The sequence below is a fragment of the Gallus gallus genome, chromosome 2 (genome assembly GCF_016699485.2).
Source record: "Gallus gallus isolate bGalGal1 chromosome 2, bGalGal1.mat.broiler.GRCg7b, whole genome shotgun sequence".
Classification (NCBI taxonomy): Eukaryota; Metazoa; Chordata; class Aves; order Galliformes; family Phasianidae; genus Gallus; species Gallus gallus.
Window position 1 is genome coordinate 85,163,554 of NC_052533.1, and position 21,774 is coordinate 85,185,327.

General features: G+C 38.0%; 1 protein-coding gene across 19 annotated transcripts in view; it reads left to right on the forward strand.

Moving 5' to 3' along the window:
- The window catches only part of LOC420965 (poly(rC) binding protein 2), a 489,700-nt gene that overhangs the window by 414,930 nt on the left and 52,996 nt on the right, over positions 1-21,774 (forward strand). For 17 of the 19 annotated variants that reach the window (XM_025147773.3, XM_040695582.2, XM_040695566.2 and 14 more), the window contains one exon: positions 14,983-15,134. In XM_025147773.3, coding sequence (XP_025003541.1) covers positions 15,057-15,134 — 78 coding nt within the window. In that variant the 5' untranslated portion in view covers positions 14,983-15,056. Of the gene's footprint in view, positions 1-10,035; positions 10,162-14,982; positions 15,135-21,774 lie in introns of all 19 variants that reach the window. The other 2 variants (XM_046929066.1, XM_040695564.2) reach the window with 1 other exon arrangement.

The following is a 21,774-nucleotide window of genomic DNA, read 5'->3' on the forward strand; positions in this document are numbered from 1 at the left end:
TCCAATTAAGCATGACTGCTTCTTGTTCTTAGGCAGTATTGGCAAGATGACAAAAAAGCCTTATGAACTTACAATAACCATCTGTATGTCTTAAGATAGATATAGTTTACTTCGAAGCTCTAAAAAAGCAATGAATAGCGTATTTGCGTGGTCATTAGCCCAATGTAACTGCGGTGCTACAGCCCAAGTTTTGTTCTAAATTAATAATTGTTAATAATTTCTGTTAATGAAATTTTCACATTCACTTATATTGGAATTTATCTCTCTTTATGGGGGCTTCCCAAATAGCAACCTTCTGTGAATAGATGGTATCTTCCATCAGATCTTCAGCTCCTTCTCAGACAATTTCAGTTTGGGAGGTTCATCATGAAGGAAGGAGCAAGGATCTTGTTCTCCTGGTGTTCACATAGCTCCTCAGCAAAACACTCTGCCTTGAGGACTCTTTTCATGAGCTGTATATTTTTGTTTTGCTGTGCTTTTTGAACAGAGTGTGTGATCACTTTCCAGAAGTTTTAGGGGTTTGCATTTGGGATTACGTCTTTGGTGAAGAAATGACTAGGCTCACAAACACGGTCTCTCAAGCTTGCCAAGCTGCTAGACACACAGGTTGCCAGAGGTGTTTTGCTACTTGTATAAATAGATGAGTATGGAAGCTTTGAGCTTTTCGAGATCCCTGGTTCACCTGCAGTATTCTGCTAAGGAAAGCTGAGCAGTAAAATACAAAAGTGAAGGAATTTTTTGTTTTTCCTTTTTGTGGCCTTCCCACAGGGACGGCAGCATAGTGCACGTGCACCTCTGAGAGCACACTGTTGAAGAAGAAGGGAGTTTCTTGCCCTGGATGGACAAAGTCCCGGGAGGAAGTTGGGACTGCCTTTAGGTGAGGTGAAATGCAGCATGGTCTAATGAGAAAGGAAAGCCCAAATGTTTTGAGACCGTTGTGACATTAAGGCTACACAATTAAGGGAATCAGACTATTACTAAGTTTTTTAGACCCAGCTATTGTGTATTTGCATAATACTGACTGCTTCTGAGGGCAAGGATTTTTTTTTTTTTTTTTTTTTCATTATTACTGGAAAAACTGAATGGCCTGCTTTGGGATTGCCCTAAAAGCGATTCCTGCCAAAATACGTGTCCAAACTGGTTGGATAATCTGTTTGGTGTGGCTGTTTCTGGCGTGCTCACTGTAGCAATAGGCCAGCAAGTACCACAGAAGGAAAACCTCCAAAAGGAAAGGAGAAATAAGAAGAAAACAAACCCTGATCAATACTTGTGGTATGTTAGAGTGTACTTTTTTAAGTGCTTGCCATGGTTTTCCAGAAACTTTAGGAAACCCACCTGGATCGCAAAAAATAAACTGCAGTTGCCAATAGTGATTTCCACTGTATTGAAAACGAGCTGATAGAAACTCAGGCCTATTATAGATGCCTTGCACTTGCTCTTCTGAAACGCAGGTGACCCTGTTCACATCTGCTGGTATGTGAATGATATCCATCACAGTCACTGCTAAGCTGTGTGCTCAGCAGCCTGTGCTGTGTCACTCTGCAACAGGTGTCCACTGCAGCCGTGTTTGGAAGGATGTCAGGTCATTGCTGGAGCCTCGCTTTAGCTCCTTTAATGTAGGCACTTTTGTCAACTGCTGCAGATCATTTCAGACCGCGATACAGTCTCAGAGAATGAGCAAACGTAGTTCATGAAAATTACATTAAACTGATTGAGCACAAAGAGAAGCTATAGCTGGAAAGTCTTATGTATTACATCTATGAATTCCATCTGAACATAAAAAAGAACTGACGTGGTGACTCATCTTTTCATGTATCATAATCCATTAGATGACAGCGTTTTCAGAAGTATGGGAACAACTAGGATTATTTTGATGTCTTCTGCAGCATGCAGCATAAATTTGCTTTCTCTTTTTTCCCCTGTCTCTTCCCTCCCTCCGACTGACTGCGTCTCTCTCTTTTCCAATTTATCTGGATTAAACAAGTCTCTGATTATTCTTTATGCCACTGCAAATAAAGTCATTTTCAGAAACAGATGTCGAAAGAGCCCAGTGAAATAATCCTGGAGGCAGATGCAGTCTTCCATAAGCTGCCAAGCTCATGGTGCAATCAAAGTGATGAAACAAAATGGAACAGGCTGCAGAAAAAGTAATTAAATTATAGTTCCATTGTAGAAGCACATTTTAAAATTACTGAGATTCAGAACCCATAATGCTAGTATTATAGTTGAAAGAATACTTGCCATGGGTCATGAGCATTTTTTTTAACAGTTATTAATCACGCTTGACTGGAAAGACATGTGTAACCTACAACAAGCTTTGGCTGTAGTTGTGCCAAAGGAAGCTTTTGTTCCCGGAAGAGAATTGTATCAAAGGCCAGAGTGTCCTATTATTACATGTGCAATAGCAAAGTGCAGAATCCGAAAAAGGGCTTTTCAAATTTCAATACAGAGTACTGGACGGAAGAAAAAAAAAAAAAAAAGAAAGAAAATAAGCACTGTTTCTTAGTGAATACTACATGACATCCTTTTTTTTTTTATTACCAAGTTAACTTACTCATTATCTAAATAACAGTTAAAAAAGCCTATAAAACACCACTCTTCTTCCTAACTTAGATAATGTCAAGATCCTTGTGAAAATGGAAAAGAGACATGAAATGTACAAAGTTGTAGAAATTAGAGATTTAAAAGACCTCATTAGCTCTTTCAACTCCGTTCCCTTTCCATTATAAAGTGAATCAGTAGAACAGCTGATAGAATTTTTTCTAATATTTTTTTTCAATAGGCGGTATCTAAACATTCCTTGTGAATGTGTTGACTTACGTATTAAAAAATGGAATGAAGAAGTTTCATAAGGTCTGTCCATGCTGCCTTTGCAACGTTGTAAAATTGTGCTATTTGGGTTTTCAATTTCAAATAGATGTTTTGTATTTTGAAATGTAGATAATGGAATATAAAACCAGCAAATTGAAGTCTGTACTAAAATTCAGAAAAAAATAACTTCTTTGGGTTGACAAAACATATTACACCACAGAGACACTCACACTAATAGTTTCAAAATTTGACATATTGGTTCAATTTGAAATGAAAATGAATTTTGCAAGCTAGAACTTCCTTTAAAATATATTCTGTATGTCTAAATTCTCCTTAAGACCTGATCCAGCATTCCCAAAATTAAGTGTCTTGGCTGACCTCAGTGTATCTCTTCTAAAGCTTCAAGGAAGCTTTCTGTATCCATTCTTAATGGAAATGCCAGATGCAGTGCCGCTTGTGGAGAATATTATTCAGCCTGAGAGATACCCCTAACAGGTTTTGAAGGCAGAAATTTAGCTTTAATTACTTCCTTTCTGGTAGTTATGTCATCCTTACATCAGCCAACACACTTGCAGCATCCTACTTTCTCTTCTTATCATCAGTTCCCCTAAATATCACTAGCCTTTCTGGAATACTGCCTGACTTATTGCTGGCTAAGCTCCATTGCTTTCTTTATTACTAATGTTCTCCTAATGCTGGCCTCTAGTTACCAATGTAGGTATTACCCAGACTTCAGCAATGGTTTTTGCTTGCTGGTTTTTTTCCTTCCTTTCTCCCTTTCTTTCTTTCCTTTTTATAATAATCCATTCCCCAGTACTTTTCTAGAGTCTCTGCAATAATTCAGCAACTATTTTCTCTTGATCTTTACTTTTTTCCTTCAAATGAGCAAATGAACTACTCCATGGTCTCATGCCAAAGGTAGGAAGGGCAGCACCAAACCATTCACAACAACATGGGTCCTGTCTTGTTTTTATAAGGAATATAGGGCCAAACTTACATGCAGTAAACTCTGTTAAACAGATGCATATGTGCAACATAGCTACTAAAGTGGATGAAAAAAATATCAAAGGTGTACCCTGTTTAAAGCACTTTTGTAGGGAGTTCCTGGGAACATGGGAGCTTTTTTAGTGATTATATTATTTCATTTCCACTGTCTGTTCCTCTCACTTTTCTCTCGTGATTGGTTGGAGTTGTTCAGACTGGAGAAGGCTCTGGGAAGACCTTACTGTAGCCTTTCAATGTAAAAAAGTAGGCTTATGGGAAAGATGATGAAATACTTTCTACCAGGACAAGGGGCAACCATTTTAAACTGAAAGAGGGTAGATTTATACTGAATATAAGGAGGAAATTCTTCACTGTTTATGGTGGTGACTTAACTCCCAAAGGGCGTCACTGCCTATGGTGGGGAGGTTGGAAGTAGATAATCTTTCAGGTCCTTTCCATCCCAAACCATTCTGTAATTGTGTGTGGCTGGCTTTGAGTTGCTGAGCAACCAGTGTACATCTGCTGACGCACGTCCTCGAAGCTCTGCTGGAAGTTCACTGTTAGGTCTGTACCATGGTTTTTCCCTTGGTGGAAACATGATCTCTCTCCTCTTGTTAGACTGTGGCTCCATGAAATTTGCGTGAATTTAGGAGACATCCATGTATCTCTTTGAAATGTTTTTGAAACCAGTCAAGGAGTTTGTATCTACATATATGTCTGAATGTATCTGTGAGGAAGGGGATTGAAGAATAAATAAAAGGACAGATGCTTTATGAAGTGTTTCAGTTCAGTGGCATTGTGAAGCAAACTAGCACTTTATGCAAAAATACTTTCTTTTCAAGTGGTTGCACGGGGAGTAGCAAATGGATAGCTATAGCACTGATTCCTGCCAGTGCTAAAACAAGACGAAGTGCTTCACTTTACAGCTGGCACTTTTAAGTCATTAATAAATAAACATTTGATTTTTCTTAGCTTTTGAATACTTCATCAATTAGATCTGCTTTTTGAGTTTTCAAGATTCTCCTTGTTTATATCAGTGACAAACATATTGATTTAGGTGGCTTAAATCTTGGCATGTGCTTGGCTCTTTATTCTGAGTATTGACTGTCCATAAAGAAGCCATTCATTGTGGGCTGATTGTTTTTTATCTTTTTTCTTTTTTTCACTCTTCTTAAACCTGTTTTCAAATAGCACACTGGGAATTCCTGATTTTCATTCCTACTGCCCAGTCTTGGGCTTTGCAGTGTAATTCTTGTAATGCTATAATTTTTGACTAATCACCAGTGATAGGCAACCCGAATATTCATTTTGTGAGCATGACTTTTGATGACAACAATTCCAACAAACTGACAGGGCATTGCAAGCTTGGTTTTCGTTTTTCTTTTTACCCCTGTGAATGACAAAGTCTTCAACAGCACTCAGCCTATATTTGCATCTGTTAGGATTGTTCCTGTTGGACCAATTTCTCTCTTCTTGTTTTTAAGAATTCCCAATTTGTCCTTACCTTAAGCAGGCATGAGTGTGGGGTCCCAGAAGTGGTCCTCTGAGTCACACTGCAGAAAGCGACACCAATTCCCTTGTGACAGAGCAGTGGGAGCTCATCTTCTTCCCTCCTTCAGATGCTTTTTTTTTTCCTGTTAATGAGTATTTATTTATTCATCTAGAGAGCTTGAATGGATTTTCAAATCACAACCTTGTAAATAACATAATTAAGGTGATTACAGGAGTGACATTTTTGCTTGTTTGTGTTAGAGATTCAATTATATCAATATATAACATTTTTCTACTTAACAAGGTGAAATGTATTATTACTATTAGCTTATTTTCCCTAGCCAACAAACATGTTTTCTGTTTGATTGAGTGAAACAACTGACTCATTCATAAAGCTAGAAAAGTCCACAAAACTTTTAATTTACAAATAGGTTTGACAAATACATATTTCTAAGACAGATATCATTTGAACATTGATGCAATTATAGGAATACAAATAGATTTAAGTATCTGTTTATTTTGTGCATAGTAGAAACATACCTAATGGACCAATGTTTCCCATTAAAGAAGCTCCCATATTTCTTGAAATATTCTACTGGTTAGAGACATAATTTTCTCTTGATCAATGAGAAATTATCAGAATTCTTTCAAAGCAAGTTATAATTCTTTATTATGTGTGTGAGACTATTTTTAGATAAAGATTTTTAGATATTTAAAGATAAAGCTGTCTTTTAAAAAATCATGACTTTCTTAATACTTGCTTATTAGATCATGGCCCATCAATCTTTAATGATTGTCCACATCTATTGTATAAAAAGTACCCAAATTAATTTCCAGCATATAACCGTATGCTGTGTATATATACACACACAATATAAAAGTATATTATATAATTGTAGGATCATATCGTCTTTGTATATATGTATTTATAAACCTTACTCACTCAAAGTATCTTGGAAATAGAGCATGTGAACAATTTCTCTATTCTATGAGAACGAATACAGTTATTTTTAAATCCACAAACAAAATTGGTTTGCTCCAGAACATTATGAGTTGTCATATTTGCTCTGAATTAAATTGAGGTAAATTTACAACTGAAACGTTATTTCAGAAAGCTAAAGATTACATTTATAATATGTAAAAGGCATGTATCTGACTTTAGGGAACAGAGATAATTTAGCAAATATAACACACATTCACAATGTTTTGGTCATCCAAACATGGTGATGGTTTGTTTTTTTGTTTTTTTTTTCCAAGAATAATGTCAACTGGAAATCTTTTTGTATATGATAGGATGCAAGCATTATTTCCTGTGCTGTTTTCCTTAGCTTCACTGTGACAGACATATTTATTTATTAGTTTTATTATCTCAGGCTACATAAAAAGAGTTATGCAACTAAGTTGAAGTATTTACATATGAGCCAGTAAAGCAAAATTTCTATTTAAAACCTGAAAAAAAAAAACCATAAGAAAAAGAAAAAAACAAAACCAGTGCTGAACTTGAGGATTTTGGGGCCAGAGGATAAAGTGGCACGTAAAGCTGATTTTGTTCTCAAAGCTATGATTAGAAGATAATCTCTTGTGGCTAGCTGGTCCACCATATGTGTATATTGTCTTCCCTGATCTTGAGAACTGCCAAGTCCATGATAAAGCTCACAGTTAATTGCATTCAGCACCATTAGGAAAGAGAAAAAAATACTTTCTGGTCAATCCTGTACTCACATATGAATCGTTCTAGAGAATATTTGTAAGGAATAATTTATGGTGAGCTACCAGTATTAACAGCCACAACTTTCCTATTATTTGTGGAAGAGTTTATATTTCATTAGACTGAGGTGACAGCTTCCATCTATGAGAGCTCTTAGCCGGATGGCTTTTTCATATATACAGAAGAGTTGCCAAATAGATCTGTACCAAGTATTGCCATGCGCATTGTTGTGTTGTTGGGTTTTTTTTTGTTGTTACTATTTCACAGCAAACTGTAAAGATACTCTGTATTCTTGTCAAGGTAATTCTTTCTGGAATAATTACAGGGGGAGAAAAGAGAGTTAGAAAGATGGAAGATATCACTGGGAAAAGAATCACTGTGTTTTCCATAACTTTGAAATCACTCGGGAAGTTTCTCTTGGGATCCCAGATCTGTCTTGTTTGCTGAAGGCCACTATGCAGCGACTCTGGATTTCCTGATACTTAATTTCCATGCACTTGATAACATTTATTTCCTGATGGACATATGATGTTTTGTGAAGGGATAATTTTCTATATTTTGGCAGTATGTAGCTGTCCTGATACAACATCATAACTTGATATTAATTGACTTACGATAGGTAATTCATCTTAATTGAATCATAATAATCATTATAATCATAATGATACAATAGTGTACATAGTTTTTCTGTGAGCTTTCTTCCAATAATAAATTCTTTATGCTCTGCTATTCACTTGAAAGGCTTTACAGAAAATGTTATAGATGAAAGAGTAAATAAGTATGTTGCTGCTCATTTCTTTTAAATAAATCAATAAGCAAACATGCAGTGTCATTGGCTGAAGTATATGCTTTTTGACCAGCATGAGCAAAAGTAGTCAATTTAAAGAATGGGGCTCCCATATGTCAAGTTCAGCAACTGTGCATACATCAGTTGAGAATAGATGTCTGTCTGTCTCTAATCTTTTGCTGTTGTCTTCAGAGATTTTTTGATATCTGGTGGTGATCTTCAGAAAATGAGATACATATTAGTCCTATAGGGTAAGAGCTTTTCACATTTCAGGGAGAACACAAAGACCATTTATTCTATAGGTAGTATAATTCATTCCTCTGACTAGATATGTTAACCATATTCCTCAAGGAAAATAAATAACTATAACTACTAGTAACTCTATAACTACTTGAAGGGAGGTCATAGTGAGCTGAGGGTCAGCCTCTTCTCTCATGTGACTAGTGATAGGACTAGAGGGAATGGCTTCATGCTGCGCCAGGGGAGGTTCAGGCTGGACGGTAGGAAATACTACTTCTCTGAAAGGGTGGTCAGGCACTGGAATGGGCTGCCCAGAGAGGTGGTGGGGTCACCGAGCCTGGTGGTGTTCAAGGAATGTTTGGATGTTGTGTTGAGGGACATGGCTTAATGAGAACCATTGGTGATGGGTGTATGGTTGGACTGGGTGATCCTGTGGGTCTTTCCCAACCTTGGTGTTTCTATGATTCTATGATTCCATGAACAAGGTTACTTCTTTTAATACTTCAAAAAATTATGCTGGAAAGGCAACACTCCTGGTGTTTTGCCAGTTTTTATATTTGATATATAAAAGTTGTGCTATTTTTCTCGATATAGTATTTCCTTATAAATTTCACATGTCTTTGGTGACCCTGCTACTTCCACATAACTACAGAACTTAGCAGATCAGAAGTACAGAGATTTTTACAATAATCAGCAATATCAACTCACTTAATTGGGCCATGATATGACGATTTAATGGAGCCAAGTTCTGTAGATCTTGTTCATCTCATTAAGGAGTCAGAGATTAACATTAAATCCATTATGGGATATAAATGATAAGGATGTGAATAAAATATATAATCTCATTCCTTTGCATACAGTCCTATTCGGTGATTTGGAAGACGGAACTGGGAAGGTAGAAAGGTTGATGCTGCACCTGCTTCCTTAGCTATTGTTTCCTAACCAGATGCTCTAGTAAGGTTTCTGTATAAAGCTGAAGTGCTTTAAGGCATATTTTCTCCTTTTACAAACAGTTGTTGTTGAGAGAGAAATCATTTGAAGAGTTGTTGTTGTTATGACTATTATGTTATTGTGGGCATCCTGTGAGCCTTTTGTTCTTAGTAACCTCATAGCAGTATGGTTCAGTAACACCAGATGTCTTTATCCTTCGATTGATATATAAACTGAAGAAGTGTACATTTAGCAAACATCCAGTCTTCCTGTTTTTACTTTAACTGAGACCATAAACAGACGGTGATAATTACTGCTTATCAGCAGTTCTGAAAAGAATATCCTCAAAATAAAACAGTATGATTGGAGTTGGCTTTACTTCTAATTTTGCTTTGGGTTTGGTTGTTGTGTTGTTGTTGTTTAAAGTTCTGTCACTGTGTTTTTTTGTTTTTTTTTAATAATTACACTGTTTAGTCCTTCAGCATCCAGAGATGTTACTTCCAAGTGACAAGCCAGAGATAGTAACTGTTTAGCTTATTGAAAAAATAAATAAATAAATAAAAATTGTCTGCTTGTTTTTAAGCTAAAACCTTAAATATATGGGTGAATGAGTAAATTTTTATTGATAATGCCATCAGTTCTTGCCCTATAGTAATTTTCTTCCATTTCCTTCAATCACCTTCTCCTTTCCGATATTCCCTTCAGATTAAATGAAAGGATGAAATCGTGTAAGTAGCATAAATATGTCCCTGAAGAACTCTGCTGAAAGTGCAGGTCCATGCTTCTCATCATGCTCCCTGACAGTGTTTCTTTCAATTCCTGAGAGGTCTCCCTCCACATGGGAGGCTTCTGATCAAGAGAACTTAGGTACAGCCTTTCATGGCTTCCTATGGTTTGATTTTCTCTGGTCATTTTTGTTCACTCTTACTGTATTTTCTTGATAATGACACTTTTTTTTCCTCTTTTTTTTTTTTTTTTTTTTTTTTTTTTTTGAGTTCTTGCTGAATGAACCAAACTTTGAACTATGGTCTCCATAGCATCAGTGTATTACTTGCTCATGATAATTCTTTTTGTTCATCTTCAGGTTACTTAGTCTTCTTGTTCAGCTGCTGCCTGTTCCTGCTTCCCATCCCTAAGGCTTGATCATCTGCTTAGCTACCCCTCCTTTGGGAAGTTTCCATATAATGCTGAAATGACAGATGTATTGTGAGTGAGTGGATGTTCTTATATTTTCCTTTATTTAAGTTTCCTTCTTCTGAACCAACTGAAGCATGGGAACTAGATGAAAAAACTTAAGTGTCCTCATTTAAAACAGATATAGTTTCTGCTGAATGTCACTGTAATTTCCCCCATTCTATTCTCTTTTTAAATATCTTTCAGTGAAACAACTGGAATTGGTACTTTTGTATTGTATCTTTAGATTCCTTCTTGCTTTCTTCACATTTACGTTTTTCTACTGATGATTATGAAACACCACAATTAAGTTAAAGAGTCCCTTCTGAGGCTCAAACACAGCGAATGCTGTGCTGGATGCTTCTACCAGTTTTGTCTTTTGACAAGCTCAGCTTAACAACTACATGATCCACATTTCATTTCCCAAAGCAGGCTTTCTCTTTGGATGTTTTCAGGTGATACTTTCACATTGATTCCTATCACGGTGTTATCTACACCAGCCAACTGAAGCTTCATCCCTTTCTCCCTGACTTTCTCCTTCTTTCCTTTCTGTGTCTCTTCCCGTGTTTTTTTGACTATCCCAGTTCACTCCATGCACACTGCTTTGTTTTTCTGAATCTTTCAGATTTTTTTGCTTGGCAGATTCATTAATGCCAATTTATTTTAGCTTTAAACTCAGAGATCCATTACCTGATATCTGCTTTGGTGTATGATTTTCTTCATATCTCTAGCCTCTCTACCTGCTGTGGGGTCAAAGACCCTCCTATCCTGCATAACTTAAGTGCCCCCCTGGAAGTTTTAAAGGAAGTATTTTTCAGCACTGTGCAGCCATTGTCACTACAATCATCTGTTTATTTTCTTGGATGGGGATTAGCTTGTTTGAGTGTTAGGAGGAAATCGGATCATGACGTTGACTTTTCCGTTCACTTTTCATGTCTTAGGCCTCTGACAGACACCTCACACTTGGTCTGCTGCGTGGACTTATAACCTCTGTGTGTGTTGTGTCACTACCCTTTTGCCCTAGAGGTCATCTTGGAGCTTATATTAATTCAGTGAGGTCATTGAGGAACTACACTAGTCTTTGGAGTAGTCTTTGGAGGAAAACATGGCTTAACTGCTTGCTTTTTTAATCTCTTAATCTACCAACAGTTCTTGAAAAGCCATGTGAGAAAATTAATGGTTCTTATGTAGTGAATTATGAGCATACATGCCAACTTGAGATAACAGATATTGAAAATGTATAGAAGCACACACAGGCTAAAGACATTTGCATTAAACGAGTGTTTTATCAGAATCTTTAAGAAGCATTTGAATGCATGTTTCTACCTACAGAGAGTTTTTCACTTTTTACATACTTAACCACAGCAAAAATGTCTTCAGATGTTGATGTTTAGCCTTGTAGGAGGCAAAGATCTGCTGTTTGCTGGGACCCATCCAGTGCAATCTACTTTCCTTCAGTTTCTGGACGGGATTGTTATTACTTGCTATCCGGTGATGCAAAGCACTGGATTTTGGATTTGATGAACCCTGGTACTGTGTCCTGAGGTCAGAGGGAGCATACTGTCCCCTTTTTCTGTCACTGCTGGCTGTCTTTTGAGGGCTGGGTAAATTGCACATAACCTCACTCTTAATATTTAGCCATGCAGTTGGCTGCAATATGTTGTACGGTATTCTCTGATCACCTGTGGAGTCCCTCTGTCTTTCCTCTGGAGTCAGGAAAAGTGTAACACTTCAACTTTCTTGAGACCCAGGAGTAGCCATGGGACCTCGTGAACCTTGTGGGAGCTTCAGAAAGGAAAGCTCACACAGAGGCACACATAAGCCAGAAATATAGTAAATTGTTCAAAATGCTGATTTTGCAAAGGAAAGGGAAATGATTCTACTAATAAAATATTCATTATGTGCTTACATATGTCAGCAGTAGGTTTGGATGTATTGCTGACTGATAGAAGGCTTTGTAGAGGGAACCATTCTCTTCCTTGAGCTGTGGTTGGTCACCTCCCTGCACCCAGAGATCTGGGCCGGTACATGTTTGTGATGATGCCTGAAGAAAAGCAGTGCTTTAACTAGTTAGATAAATAATAATGCATTTTATTTCAATCTGGGGATGTCTAGGGCAGCTGTAAATGACCTGACAAAGGAAGCACCCCTCTCTCTTCACAATATATGTACAGATGCCATGTATTTCTTCCTTATTCTGGGAGATTGCTCTCTTGAATTCATTCCTTTTGTATCTCACACAGCTGCGTGACTCCCTGCATGTACATGCACTCCAGCCCTCCCCCAGACATCTGTTCTGCTTCTCAGCACCAGGTACCAGAGTCTGAGTGTGTTGGGAGCTGGGGCAAAGGCGAAACTCTGAAAAAAAAAAAAAAAAAAAGTGAAATGGCCAAGATATTTTTGACAATATTTGTAACAATATATTTTTTAATTCTTTTTTTAAGAAGAACCCAAAAGTTGTTAGCTAAAAATGCAGGTTTTATAGTTTTAATCTGGAAAAGTAGTATTACTTAATCTGGAAAATCTAGTATTAAATGTGGAGGTTGGCAGTCCTGCCTGCTATGGGGGGTTGAAGCTTGATGATCCTTGAGGTCCCTTCCAATCCAAGCCATTCTATGATTCTATGAAAAGGTCAAGATTGGGGAGGGAATGCTACTCTCTGGGAAAAGTGTTTTCTGGAAAAAGAATTCCTATTGTGATCATATTAGTGTAGCATCACAGAACATAGCAAAAGGCTATTCCAGTTGTAAACTTGTATCTAATCTAGTATTATTTTCCCACGTGGGAATGCACTTCATGAGAGACACAGCCATACCTTCATCACAAAATTTTGGTCGGCAGAACTTCAGTGGTTTACTCCTACTTGAAGAACATCCACCAAGTGAGACATTCAGGCATTCCCTGAGGTATGGTTTCTAGAGGTTTCTTAGGTTTCTGGAGATCTCAGATAGTCAATTTTGCTTCAGTACAGTTCAGGGTACATTCCAAAATATATATTACCGTAGATATGCAAAAGTGCTCCTGTGTTTTGCAGGGGCAGAAGCGGAAAGTATTTGGACATGGTGCATGAGAGACACGACCAGGCTGTTTCGGTATACTGCCTTCCCGTCCAGGCATTTTGCTTCTCTTCCACTTTTCTCTGTGCCAATAGATAATGTGTAATATAAGTGGTAGGTGTAAAAATACGGAATAAGTGGGATTTATTTCAGTTGCTATGGTCCCAGTTGGAGAGTGAACAATAAGAAATGCAGCGATTCCATGCTGAGTTAGGGAAAATCAGATAAAACGAATCTACGAGAACAGAACTTGTGGGGAATATGAGTATGGATTCAGACCAACTCCTTGAGAATTGGTCCATCTGCGGCTATTCATTTTACTTGCATTCAGGAAGACCATGAATCACTGATTGCTGATGTCTCAGGTCTATCATGGCGGCGCCATACGTAGAGTCATAGAGTCATTAAGGTTGAAGAAGGGCACTAAGATATCTAGTCCAATGGCCAACCCATCCCCACTGTGCCCACTAACCACATCCCTCAGTGACACATTCACACATTTCTTGAATACGTCCCGGGACGGTGACTCCACCACCTCCCTGGGCAGCCTGTGCCACTGCCTCACCGCTCTTCGTGAGAATAATTTTTTTCTAATATTCAACATGAATCTCCCCTGGCACAACTTGAGGCCATAAGAACACATTTCTTATGCTCTTTCTTCACGCATCTGCTATTCACTTCTCTTACGGTTAACGTGCTCAGCTAGACGGACTTTGCTTTAGTCAGTGCTGAGTGGCTATTAAGGTGTAGCTTAATTACTTGATGAAACTGTGAGACTTTCTCCTACATTTTCAGGGGAATTCCCAGGCTAGCCAATCTTTTTGGAATTTCTCAAATCCAAAGCTAATAGACAGGATTGTCATTAGTAAGAAACAGCTACTGAAATGAGTTACCTACTTATGGGTTGTATGCTCTGTAATATAGGCCTGAAGAGGACAAAATTAAATGGGGAACCTCTAAGACTCTTTAGTGTGGAATTTACCTGCCCTTGGTGATGTTGCTTCCTGCCCTCGTTGTTTGTACTGATAAATGTCCTTGCATGAATCAACTTGTAATGCATCCTATTTATCTTTTCAAGGCCAACCCTTACAGCTTTCATTAGTATTTTAGGATATTTATGACTTTGTAAATGACTGAAGATCTGCAATTTGTCATTAGGAATTAAGAAACATCTTCCTTCTACTTAGAGCTGAAGCTTGAACTGTGGCTGTGGAGGGACTGAGCCACCCCTGGGCCTAGAAGACACAAAAACAAAGTGAGACAGTGCCCAGATTTACAGCAGCAAGTGGCTCGTAGTTACTGAGATGTCTTTGATAATGTGTCATCTGCTGTTGCTGGTAGGGATCAGTGTTTAGGATCAGAATTAATTTCTAGCTGGAGAGAAAATAAAAATCTCTCTCCTGCAAGAGCAAACAGAATTTTAACAGAGACAGAAAGGGAGAGAAATGGACGTAGTGCCAGGCACGTGTGAAAATGCCTTTATATACTGCGTGTACACACCACAAAGGGTAACAAAGGGAAAAGTGCTGTTAAGAAGACACTGTATTTCCCTTTGTTGTGCTCTGCACTTTCAGCCTTGGAACAATGAAAGTTAAGAGAATTTTTAACGTTTCTGAAGGGAATTTATCATGTAATTGGTGAATGGCTGGAGAGAGTTGGTAAGGGAATGATAATAATCAAAAGAGCCTTTTCAGCAGTCCAGCAAATAGAAGAGAGGAATGTTAATTGGTTTGTACAACGTATTATTGGCTCAGAGTAGCTTTGGACACTCAATTGTGCTTTTTTTCCTTCTCTCTCTGTAGGTTGATTAAGTGAAGAGAAAAAAAAAAAAAAACACAACGAAGCTGCTTCCAAATACTGAAGATACAAGGCCAGGATGAACCCAAAGGATTCAAAAGTGTCTGAAGGAGGTCTCAATGTCACACTTACCATACGCCTTCTCATGCACGGCAAGGTGAAGCATTTCCTGTGACCACAGCATTTGGCTGTTCATTGAACATGTGTGTGTCATTACAGGCTGGCAGTGACGCTGGCAGGGCTCTGCCCCTCCTCTTCTAGTTAGAACCAAAAGCACCATTGCTGTGACCAAAAATCAGGCCCTTTCTTTCAAGTTGTTATACGTAAGAATGCTCTGCAGCCCCGTTCTTGGAGACAGAGCAGGTCAGGGTTCAAGGTCAGGCTGGATGGGGCTCTGAGTACCCTGATCAAGCTGCAGATATCCCTGTTCATTGCAGAGGAGTTGAACCAGATGACTTTTAAAAGTCCCTTCCAACTCAAAAGATTCTATGATTTTAAGTTCATTGAAAAAAGCCTTGCTTGTAACAAACCTGTTTTGAGCGGTTCTGGTGGCAAAAATGAGTTCTTTTATGGTTGATTAGCCAAATTAGACAAATCTTTGCATGAGAGTGACCTACATACAGCTTGTCTTTTTCTTCATTTGCTGAACTTCACAGGTTTTTGGTTTTTTTAGGGTATCACAAGATTGATTTGTGTGAAGTAATTGTCACAGAATTACTGAATATTCCTGTTGCATTCAAATGGAATAACTCTTTGTTATTCTGATGTAGCATCTTATTAGAGCGAACCCTCGATATAACAAGCATTTGTCCAGGTCCCCTGAGGGTTTGTTTTGGAAGGTTGACTGTAATTTCATTTCTGTCCAGCACGGCACTTAAACGCACAGATAGGTGTGAAATCTGTGCCATAGACAAAGTGCCAATTCAGTATTGTCAGACTTAACAGTCTGATAGCTGTTTATTGCACATTATCAGATCACAAAATGAGCTTTTAATTAAAAAACACATTTCAGTGGTTTGTTTGTATCATTTGCATCAACTGCACCAAGCATTTTTGGTTTAAGGAATGAATGCTATATAAAGCAGACGGTTTTGGCTCTTTCTTAACAAGGAGTAGTGAATGTATGTATATTCTATTCTGCAGATCAAATTTGTATGTGCAATTCTAAAATCTAGTTTTACTCTGGGAATTTAATTTAAAAGCCAAAAATATATTTACATTTTGAAAGCAAGGCATGTTTCCAACCTATTCCAGGAACCCACATAAATAGGAGATTAAGGTATCTCCTTATATATTTTACTTATGGAAATGATAGGAAATATGAAGGGGGACAGTTTAAGCTTTCAAATTAAAAGCAAACAAAGAAAAAAATATAGAATTATAGTATTACAGATCAAGTTATGTATTTTCTCTGAAATGGGCCAACCGCTTTGGTTGATGTTTTTCCCCCAAAATACTCAGCTTCAGGCAGGCATCTGGTGCATAAAATCTGCATCTTAAACATGGATCTGTCAAACAAATTTAATAACATTCTCTTTTACTGAGCCCACTGAAAACCTGTGCACGTCTGCACTCAAAATTAGTTCTCAGGGGTCAGTTGCACTGGGTTCTGGTCCCCAGGCCAGAAAGGCATGGGAACGCATCCATATCCTGGTTGGCATAACCTACTGGCTTCAGTCATACTCCTATATGCTTAAAAGTTCTTTTTATGAGTCACTGCCAGACAGCTCTGCTGCTTTCAGAGTCATGCCATTAAAGCAAATATCAAGTATCTGTCATTTTTCAGAACGATTTAGTTAAGATATGGGCTAGAGTTCTGTTGTTTTGTGGTTTGGTGGTATTTTTTTCTTTTCATGAAACAATGGATACGTTAATGAGAAAGAAATTAGAGCTAGTTTTCTGTGTTAAATATAGTTGATTGTGTATGCAGTCACTTTTAACAGCATTGGATGTTGTGTGTCCAATCTTCAGTGCATGTTTAGCCCCAGGGGTTTAAATTAAACCAATAAAAGCTCTGAAATTCAAAGCCTAAGTGGGAGTGCATCCTCAGCTAACAAGGCACAATGGGTATACCATTAACTCCAGTATGCTCTAATCATGTGTCCAATTGTACCTAAAAATTGCTAAGAGCACATTAAATCAGGATTTATTTTGGTGATAAAAGTCAAAACCTTATGGTTTCTGTGATATCATTTCTGTGATTTAAAAATGCTGATATTGAGGAATGAAAGGTGTTTTGAGTCTATCTGAATTCAATATGAGAAGATTGCTCTGAAAGCTGTATTTGTTTCTGAAAAAACAAGAAACATGCTGCTTTGCTCTTCCTTAAGATTTTCTGTGGTAATGACACTGTTGGAAATTGCTGATCTCTAATTAGTATCTCTAGACAAAACAATTAACTGAGACTGAGCTTGGGCTGTAAATAACTGGTCATAACTTGAAAGAGGAGAGGGGAATTAAATGGGTGACTTTAAAAATAACAGTGGCAAACTGAATTCAAGGAAATGTAATTCTAAAATCAGCGATTTTTTTAATGCATTTCATGGAAACACCAGACTCTGTCCCCACTAACTTTAATTCTGCCTCTAAATCTCTGGTACTAGTGAACTTTCACATGGTGAAAGATCTGTGTGCTTTATGACACCTACGTTCCTTATCATGGAAAGTTCGTAACTTGCACTCCTATGCTCAATTATCTCAACTATATACCCTGCAGAATTAGGAAATTTTCTGGTGTACTTCCCAGGTGATCTGTACGTGAGCATTATAGTCAAGTATGAACATCTTAATTATGTAGTTAAGTTGTCTCGGGGTAGTGTATCTACAGACAGAAAAATCTGGATTTCTATGAATGGACAGGCCTCTGTAAGGAGGTACTCAGTGAAAGAGTCAGCATATTTAGAAAGCAGTGAAGCAGTAAAAATCAAAGAGAACTTAAGTTTCTAGCAAAAGGAGACAAGAGCCATCTTGACCTTGAGATAGGTGTTTCTAGGGCCTAATATGAGAGGTGTCTGCCTCAGCCAGGACTACAGGGAGTGTGTGCTGATGTAAGGTGAAAGGTGTAATTTCCATCTTGTGCCATGTTATCTCAGGAATAAAGAATATGAGTGGGGCAGCCTTGAAGAGAAACCAGAAGCAACAAAACATTTTTCAGGCTTTCTCACAATGTAGTAAAGGAGAGGTTTTTAGGCAGTATAATACAAGAGAAGTTGCTCTTCATATCTGCAGAGAAGCAGTTGTCTTCGTTTGAATGGAGTTTTGAGAGTGATGTTAGGAAGAACTTACTTGGACGTGTGAAGAGGGAAGCAGGCTGTCTGGACCTGCCACAGTAGCCTTCAATAGAGATTTTTAAGTGCAATTTAGACGAAAATGAATAAAGCTGCAATGGTGCTACAGCCTCTGCTGCTCAAGACGTTGTTGATTGAGTTACCTGAATGCAGGAACTGAGGAGATTTTTGAAGTATGTGCAGGAGCTAGACATGTAGAGTATGTTAAATAATGCAGAGACACATTTTCATCTCTTATTAATGAGGAAGATGTACCACATTAAGGGCTAAAAATGTTTCATATATTTCAGTAGAGAACGGTGAATATGGGCTGGGGCTGTTTACATTGTGCTACTTCTGTACTTTCCATCCAATTCCTGCTGTTCCTTGAAGTTAAACAAGTAATATCAATCTGGAGGGCAGCGACTTGAGTGGGTATGGATATTTTATCACCTCTGCTTGCTGTAGAAGTAGAATTTCCGGACAAGGTTAGAATATTGTAGTGACTGTAAGACTTCTAATTCCAGCAAAAGCAAGAATGTGACACCGTTTACCAGGATCAGGTCAACGTTTTTGAAGGGCTTTCTGGATCACAGATTGTGAGTGTATATGTATTCACATGCAAACAGTCCCCAGCTATCAGAGCCCTCTGTAAGGAGAAGCAGAGCTCAGGCTGCAAAAGAAAAGCTTCACTTTTTCTTTCTTTATTATTTTTGTCAAAATTATACTTCTTTTAACTCTCTGCATGCCATTGGTTCTTTGAGGGAACTCTCTTTCTCTCTTATCATTCCTTGCTCACCTTTTGCATATATTTTTTCTCCATTCTGTGCCTTGCAATTGCTTGGGTTTCTTTCTTACCAGAAGTAATGAGAGCGGAAGATTATGGAATATTGTTGCTTGCCCACAGATCTCTACCTTCTTACCTGACCTCTGCAGCACTCTTGTTCTGGTTTTGGTCAGTTCATGCCCAGAATGAAATAACCCAGAAGAAGCACTTACTTTGATAGTAGTGGATAATAATTACATGATTTGGTTTTTTTTTTTTATTTTTTATTTTTTCCTGGTTTGCATTTGTACACAGCCAGTATTGACCAGCTGGTTATGACCCTGACTCACCATTAGAAGTTAATTTTAGATGTAGATGGTAAAGAGGCTGATAAAGACGTGTTAAATTTCAGGAAAGAATCTTCATGGAGATTTAAACGTTGGATGCATGAGCTGGAATGTAAGAAAATACTTAAATGTGCCAGCATGGAAAGGGCAGCAAGGTCATGAACTGACTTTGGTTTACATATCGCAGTGGTGGCACAGGAGTCTCTGTTATCTCCCTTGAATACAAACCTGCAGAAGAAAAAATACATAATTTCCAATGGCATTGTGCAAAGATATGTGGTTACAAAATAACAGTGGGTACAGTGAAGCCTGCAAGAAAGCAGATTATAATATGTTGAGTTTGGGGAAGGTTTTAGAGAAAAGAAAAAGCTCAGAAATAGAAAACAAACTATATTAATGAAATCAGATGAGTTATGAAGAATAAGGAAGTAATTTATAGACAGGATAAAGAAGGAAAGATAGGACTGGGAGGGAAGTAGGACTCTTGCCAGATACTGAGAAGTGTAAATTGAAGAGATGAGGCAGTTAAGGGGAGAAGATAATTTAGAAGATGCATGTTCAGTGAGAGGGGGGAATCTGGAAAGCATAAGCGTTGTTCAGACATTCTCAAAAATACTTGGAGAGAATAGATACAAGTAATGAAGTGCCAGTATTTTGAATGATACAAGTGCTCCTGGCTGGAAATAATAAGATAAAATATATTTTTGAAAACAAATCATAATAAGGGAATTAAAATAGAAATCTGTGGTACTGAGATTTTTTTATGAGGTTCTGGAAGCCTCCTAAGTGGACTTCAAACATGTCGGGGGACAAGCAACACATATACTATGTAACATGTATAACCTGATTTGATGGAGAAAAGATGTGATGACTGTGCAGAGCTTTTCTTTCCCTGATAGCATTTACTTATTGATAGGTTTCTCATAGTTTCAGCAGTCATGAGTTAGAAAGACATACCTGCAGTCAAATATTCAGGGATGGACAAAAGCCTATGACTGCCTTGATTTTTAGGCACTAAACTTTCAGTATCTGCAGCTGCATTTTGGATTCACTGAGCAACTCTGTCTCCCATTGGTTTCAGCAGGATCACCGTGTGCTTAGTGGGACTGGAAGGACTTGTTGCAGCAGACTTGCATCTAACTTGATGTGGTAACTTTTAGACACATTGCTAATTATTTTATGATGCTGTACGCAGGGTTTTTTTACAAGAAAAAGAAAAAAAATCCACTTATTAAGGTGCTTGCTCACATTTAACAGCTGAGATATAGACAGAGTAAAATCATGGAGAACATTTTCACTTTTGTCTGTATAAACAATACAGTCGTATCATCAGGGATTTCTTTTAGTGGCCACTTTTGCATACCCGCTTAACTGACCTCTTAAAGGCTAGTAAAGCAAGCACTGGAATTTTTATTTTCCTTTTTTTTTCCTTCTGTTTTTTACTTATTAAAATACAGCATAAAACAAAGCATCTTTAAGAATTGTTTTTCCAGTAATTTAATCCACGCTATGAAATGCCAGCCAAGCCAATGTTTGTTCTGTTTCCAGTTTCCACAATCACTGTCAGTATTACGAGGATTGACCGGCCCACTTAACTGCTATTATAGTTCTTGCTTTGTTCATTGCCATTACTGCAGTACCTAGGAGCTCTAGTTATGGAACAAAACTCCGTGTGCACACAGCAGAAGGTGGATCTCTTCTTAGTGGGGCTGTAGGAAAAGCTGAAAGTTTTTTGTTGTTGTTGTTGTTGTTTTCACTAGGCAAAAAAAAAGAAAGGATGGTGGTATTTTCCCAGAGCCCTGGTCACTTATGTTCCCCAAAACCATCTTCGTAGCTGAATTTTCCTACTTCTGTCAAACAATATCTTCATCAGTCCACAGCCTTAACAGGATGAGATTGCAGAATTCATCCATACTGTTCACTGCTGGTGTTTCAGCATGGCCAGTGGAGGCACAGAGTGAAGGGACAGAACTGGGCTTTGATTTGGGGGTGTTTTGGGTAGGTAAGTTGCGAAGCTGAATGCAAATTGATTATCTGCTATGAAAAAGTAAGTGAGAAATGTTGGTTGTCACAGCTGGAAAAAAAAAAAAAAAGAAAAAAAATGGACATATAAGAGGATCATAATGCCAGCGTTTCCATCAGAAATGCCATTATCTGAAGCTTTCCCTCAAACACTACATTTGTTAGCATGAGATCTGTCTCCGCAAGGGCTTTGCCTATGGTGTCTTACTAAATTAGGGCAGTTAGCACCAGACAGTGACTGCTAAAGCATCACCTAGGAATATGACATCTCCTGTTTCAGTGAGGTTAATCCCACATAATGTCAAAACACAAGTAAAGCTCTCAGTTTATTTGAGGCAGCCATTTGTTCCCCGAGGTAGACATGTTACATCATGTTTTCCAAAACTGACCAAGGCT